Below are 6,439 nucleotides of genomic sequence, written 5' to 3'. Positions count from 1 at the left end.
GTAGGAACTGAGGTCCTAGCTACTAGGTCGTTTCCTAGGCCTAATTAAGCCATATCAGCTTAATGTACTACCACCACTCCAGCTCAGTGTGCACCTCTCCATGTGTATAAGAACCTAGGTAACTAGTTGCAGATTCAGTCAGTCCAGCACAGACCAGAGAGGCGACAGATCAATTGGTTCACACTACGCTGCAGCAGAGGCGATCTCTGCTGTTCCTGACATAGCCCCGTGTTTTGGTATCATGGGGGTGGACGGGAAGATGCCGTACGTCATCGCGGTGATCATACAGGTCATCTACACTGGCATGTTCATCGTCTCCAAGGCAGCCTTCAACCAGGGGATGAACACCTACGTCTTCATCTTCTACCGCCAGGCAGCCGCCTCTCTTCTCTTGTTGCCTCTAGCCATTCTCCTCGAAAGGTAACAGTCAACTGGCACTACTTCAAGCTACGTAGTAAGGAAAAAGTTAAGAAATCAATGGTCGATGAACTTCCAAACCGATTATTTTGCAGGAAAAATGCACGGTCGTTGTCGTTCTGGTTGCTCCTGAAGCTGTTCTTGTTTGCCTTGATCGGGTAAGCTATTCTTGCAGCAGGATGTTCAATGCATAAAATTGAAAGATGAATGAATGATGATAATGGTTCTGTTTCCAGGACTACATTTAGCTTGAATGTGTACAACGTGAGCCTCAAGTTCACGTCTGCAACCGTGGGATCTGCAACCAGCAACTCCATGCCTGTGGTGACCTTCTTCATAGCGATTCTACTGAGGTACCAATACAGTAATCGCTATGTTTTTTAAAAAATATAGAAAATTAAGCAACTAGCACTGACACTTGCATATGTACTCCTGCTTGGCAGGATGGAAGTGGTGAAGCCGAGGAGCCCTTCAGGCATCGCCAAGCTCACCGGGGTTGCGTTCTGCCTCGCCGGGGTTGTCCTCATCGCCTTCTACATCGGGCCCTCCCTAAACCCAGTGAACCACCACCGCGCCTTGGCTGCCGCCCACGCAGACGGGGGAGATGCGACGAGGGGGACGTGGATCAAGGGCACGTTCCTGATGCTCCTCGCCAATGTGACGTGGTCCCTGTGGATCGTCCTGCAGGCGGCGCTGCTGAAGGAGTACCCCAACAAGCTGCTCGTCACGGCCACGCAGTGCGTCTTCAGCGCCGTTCAGTGCTTCGTCGTCACCCTGGTCGCTGAGAGGGACTTCTCCAGGTGGCAGCTCCGGTTCGATATCACCTTGCTCGCCGTCCTATACACAGTAAGGAGCTCCCTCTTCATCTTAATCCTGTTACTCCTCTCCCTAGACTGCAAACGAGTTATTGATGGAATGGAAGTCATTGATGGTTTCAGGGGTTTGTGGTGACGGGAGTATCCTACTACCTACAAGCGTGGTGCGCGGACATGAAGGGGCCCGTCTTCCTCGCCGTGTGGAACCCGCTCGGCTTTGTCTTCACCATTTTCTGCTCGTCCTTCTTCTTAGGGGAGATCGTTCACCTCGGCAGGTAGGTGTTCGACGACTGTGAAACTCTGCAACCATTCGAAACTTTGAATTCATTTGCCTTCCTTTTCCTTTTGCAGTATCTTGGGTGGACTGCTTCTCGTTGGAGGCCTGTATAGCGTGCTGTGGGGTAAAAGCAGGGAGCATCGGATCGCGCTGTGTGGTGAGATGAATGTGATTGATGGTGCTGAAGAAGAGAGATCGGCAAAGGAGGAGAAGGATGAGAGGAGCGACCAAGAGAAAGGGGTCATGAAGCAGTACGATAAGGTAGCAGCGATATTACCAGCTGAACAAGCCTGATTTTTTTTTTTTGAAACAAGGCAAAAGATTTGCCATTTTTATTGATTAAGGAGAAGATTTTAGAAGTTTTACAACCCGTCTCGGCTAAAAGCCAAGACCAAATATTACAAGCAACTACTCTCGCGGCATTACATTACTTAGAGCCTTGGCACCGGCTAGACGCCACAAATTTGCCTTATCTTTGATTTTTGTCACAAGCATAGCGATGGTGACGGACTTGTTACGGAAGACCCGAGCATTCCTTTCTTTCCAAATTTCCCAAGAGACAAGCATTGCGAGAGAGGCCAAAGCTTTCCTTGATTGTCCTCTCTTGTGGATCACCTCCGCCCACCACCTTTTGACGGAGTGGAAGTCATGCCAAGTTGTTGGGTCAAGATCATCGATACCAAGCCAATTCTTTAAGTTGAACCACACCCGGATTGAGTACCGACACTTGAAAAGAAGGTGGGCTCCCGACTCTTGGTGTTAGTTGCAAAGCTTACAAAGGCCACAATTTTGCCACCCTCTCCTTGCAAGCCTATCCGCCGTTCAAACCCGGTTTTGAAGGACCAACCAAGCAAAGATCTTGCACTTCGGAGGGGCCCAAGGCTTCCAAACAAGCCTGATTTGATCGATTAAAAGAAATTCCAAACGACTCCATCCAATTATTTCGGGGACTTCAAATTCACTTCAATTCAATCCACAATTCCACATAGAAGGGGAACAAAAAAGGGCCCTATTCGACTTTGAAAAGCACTGCGACCTAAAGTATTTGAAAACCACGGTCACCTGAAGTTGTTGACTGCTAAGGCTAACAATCCACTCTTTGAAGGTGTGCAATCTTTAGCCCGTAGGCTGCATACACAGTAACTAGGAGATGAAGATGGCTAGATTTCTTTTTTTCAAACGGGCTATCCTCTTTTCATTAATTTTTTAACACATCACAGTTCATACAGTAGACACCAATAAAAGTCAAACACTGCTTGCAACCTCCACATCAACCCTCGGTGATCATCAGCACTCCAGGCTCCACATGGTCGATCATGTGCTGTTCTTCCCAGATCTGCTCTACTCCAACGCCAATTGCCATCTAGTCATCCTCCTTGTACATCCCTGCCCAATATTTCAGCAACGAGCACATAGTGTAAACTTCATTGACAAGAAATCTCATCTTATACCCATCAAAGGCGCGTCGTCCAAATTGACCAGCAAATAGAACCCAAAACCAAAGGAAAGAATTTTTTCCCTCCAGGCCAGTAAGAATGGAACCAAGCCCAACATTGTCTAAAAGAGGATGGACAATTATTTGTTCCCAACACATAACCCAAAAATCCACACACAACTCTTGCCGAATGACAAGAATAAAACAGATGGTTTCTATCTTCCAAATGGTCATAAAACAAAACATTTAGGATTCGCACCCCATTTTCTCCTTTTCAAATTATCATGAGTTAAAATAGCATTTTACATCTTTGCCGTAGGAAGATCTTTATTTTTAGAGTTGTTAGCATAGAACCACCACATTCGTGACTAATGTCGAATTTGGTACCACTTTACGTTTCAGAAGCAAAAAACGACCACATTTTTCCATAGATTTTGCAAAAACACTAAACATGAATTGACACGTGGGGGTCTAGTCTCCATGCTGACGTGCCCGGATTAGATGATGCATGGTCTGTCATTTTGCAGATAGGTCCTTAGGTTTTGAAGGAAAATTATGCACGGGTCCCTCGTGCCTCGCAGTTTTCAAATAATCACCTATTTATTTTTCAAATCTTCATAACTTTTGAATACTAATTCAAATTGAAAAAAATTTAATATGAAAAGTGCTTAGAAATGTTTGAAAAACGCACGGATACACAATACTACTCGACCATGCGCCCGCTCGCCGTCGCCGTCGTCCACGTCGTCGCCGTCGACCGCACCACGCCGCAGCAGGCCATCGCCATCGTCCACGCGCTGCTCCTCTCCGCGCCGTCTGCAGGTATGTGCGCCCAGTCGCCTCCCTCGCCCCTTCTCCGGCGCCGTCGCCCGCTGCTGATGCACCACGCGCCACCGCGAGACCGTGGCCGCCGCCGCTACGCGCAACGCCGTGACCGAGACCTGCTGGAGGCCGGCCGTCCACGCCACGCCGCCGCACACCACCGCTCGACGCCGCACACCAGGTGCTCGACGGAATCCCTGGCCGGCGGGGCTTGCGCGCGGGCCTGGACGGGGGCGGGAGCCGGCGGCTCCTCGCCGCGCTTCAGGATCCGGACCACCATCTGGGGCTTGGCGGGGGCGTCCTTTGTCGGGGCCGGCTTGGCCGGTGGGGACCGGCGACCGGCCGCCGGCTTCGGCGCAGGTGAAATAACCGCCGCCATCTTGGGCGGCGATGAACTAATTAACTGCCGGAGCAACGGCCTTCTGCGGGGGCGAGCCGGCTTTGGTGTGGCGCCAGCGGCACGGTTTGATTGGGGACGCGGCGAAGGCGTCGAGGTGCATCGTGTTGGCGAGCGCGTCGTGGGATCTGAGCACCGCCGTCGCCATGGGGACCTAACCCTAACGGTCCGTGGCGGTGCCGAGTCCGTGGCGGTGCCTCCGCGACATCGAGGAGGAGTGCCGAGTTCGTGGAGGTGCCGAGTCCGTGGCGCCGCGACATCGAGGAGGAGTGCCGAGTCCGTGGGGCGGTGCCGCCGCAACATAGAGTTAGGGTCGAGAAATAGAGAGAAGAGCGAGAGGAGGAGGAGGAGCGCCGAGTGTTAGGGTTAGGGTCGAGAAAAAGAGGGAACGCCGAGTCCGTGGCCGTGGCGGTGCCGCCGCGACATAGAGTTAGTGTTAGGGTTAGGGTTATTGCTTTCTTCATTTCAATTGTTATCCATCTAGCAATCTGTTATGATCATGACATGATGAATGAAATAATTGCTTTCTTAATTTTGTAGTGACATTGAGCTATGGAGGACGACACCTTCGTACGAGAAGAGGATCAAGAAGAAGCGGTGCAGAAATTAATATTTGAGAGTGCCCGTGGGCCGGAACCCGATGGAGATGACTATGAGTTCACGGATTTTCTGAACAATGTCGGTGAGGGACTTGAGTCTGAAGAGATTAGAAGAGACAAAGAAGTGTCCATAACAAACTCCGGCGAGGTGTATATTTATGTATGAAGTCTATGTTCATCAGTAGATGCATTCATTTATTTGTATTGCACTTATTAACGAATCATTTTTCTTTTAGCCTTCTGGATCATCGAGCAAGTCTGTTAAAACAAAACGAGGCCCGACACAACTGCTAAAGGGCGAGGGTAGGTTAGCCCTCACCGCATTTAAGGATAATGGTGAACCGGTGCATCCCAAAGATCACTGCCGCAAATTTACAAATCAAGCTGGAGTTCTTGTTAGGGACCATGTACCGATCATCATTCAAGAGTGGCATAAGCCGAAGAACGCGGGGACTGAAGCTAGTTATGTCAACGACGCGCTGAAAAATTTCTTTGAGACAGTCTACTGACACGCTTCAGCCTACCGGAAGAAATGACGGAAGGCGAGAAGAAGAAAGTCAAGGAATGGAGTCTCAAGAAGATGGCCAGACAATTCCAGTCATGGAAGAAAAATTTATGGGACAAATATAAGCTTTAAGATCTAGTATTCGATGATAATCTAGTGAAGATAAAAGATCACTGGCCCGCATTTAAGAGGTATAAGCAATCGTCTACTGCTGTGTCCTGATCGGTCACAAATACGAAAAATGCTTCAAAGAAGAAACTTTTCCATCATTTGGGGTCAGGTGGCTACAAGACTGCCATTCCGAAGTGGACATCGTTTGAAAATGAACTGATGGAAAAAGGAATCACTCCACATACATGGGACTGGCCCGACTGGTCCAAGTTCTGGTTGTTCGCGCATGGGGCAGTGTTGGACCCAAAGACATGGCATATCGTTGCGCAGGGGAAATGGAAGGACAAAATTGAAGCAATCATGAAGCAGCTTGTAGATGCAATTGAAAAGGTCAGAAAGGGAGAGTACATTCCCGATAGAGAGAATGACGAGCTGACACTCTCTTTGGGGAATCCTGAACACATTGGACGGGTTCGAGCTTTCCCAGGTCAGACCCTGAAGGAAGCGTGGCCGGAGTGCGCTGACACTTATAGAAGCCGTTCGCGAAAGAAGAAGAAGGAGTCAGACAGGTTAACGGAATTGTTAAATAGGGTGGAGGCGCTTGAGAAAAATCAGAGGGCACCTGATCAGTCGATGTTTCTACAGGATCCTCAAGACGATGCCGCCCCATCTCAGTGAAGAAGCAGTGTGGGTTCCACGCATCTTGACGGATGTGGAGGAAGCTACCCCGTGGATTATGTCACGGAGAAGACAGATTGCAAGCTACATATGTTATTCAGGAACGCGTCTATTAAGGTGGTAGTCGGCTATGTTTACCCAAATGAAGATGGAGCAACGCACCATCATATGCCCATTCCACCTGGTTCTGTTCGTGTCGGGGTGGATGAAGTTGTTCCGGGTTTTGAAACAGTGGAGCTTGATTTTCCTAGAGGTGACGCTGAGAAGACATTGGCCGATGTAAAGCACGCTTTCACCCTATGGCCGAAGAAATACATCGCCGTTTTGCAAAGGCCACTGACTCCTCTTGGTAGTGGTCCACATGAGCAGAAAGGCCATCGACT

General features: G+C 49.5%; 1 protein-coding gene across 1 annotated transcript; it reads left to right on the top strand.

The window, feature by feature from the left end:
* Nucleotides 1-241: 241 nt before the first annotated feature.
* Nucleotides 242-1,803, top strand: LOC124662953 (WAT1-related protein At5g64700-like). Its single transcript, XM_047200727.1, has 6 exons — nucleotides 242-420; nucleotides 513-575; nucleotides 654-770; nucleotides 861-1,263; nucleotides 1,356-1,507; nucleotides 1,584-1,803. The coding sequence occupies exons 1-6, from the start codon at nucleotides 242-244 to the stop codon at nucleotides 1,801-1,803; spliced, it is 1,134 nt and encodes a 377-aa protein (XP_047056683.1).
* The last annotated feature ends 4,636 nt before the right edge of the window (nucleotides 1,804-6,439 follow it).

Source organism: Lolium rigidum, chromosome 6 (assembly GCF_022539505.1).
Source record: "Lolium rigidum isolate FL_2022 chromosome 6, APGP_CSIRO_Lrig_0.1, whole genome shotgun sequence".
NCBI lineage: Eukaryota > Viridiplantae > Streptophyta > Magnoliopsida > Poales > Poaceae > Lolium > Lolium rigidum.
The sequence above is the reverse complement of the archived record's forward strand: the minus strand, read 5'-3'. Positions and strand labels throughout refer to the sequence as shown.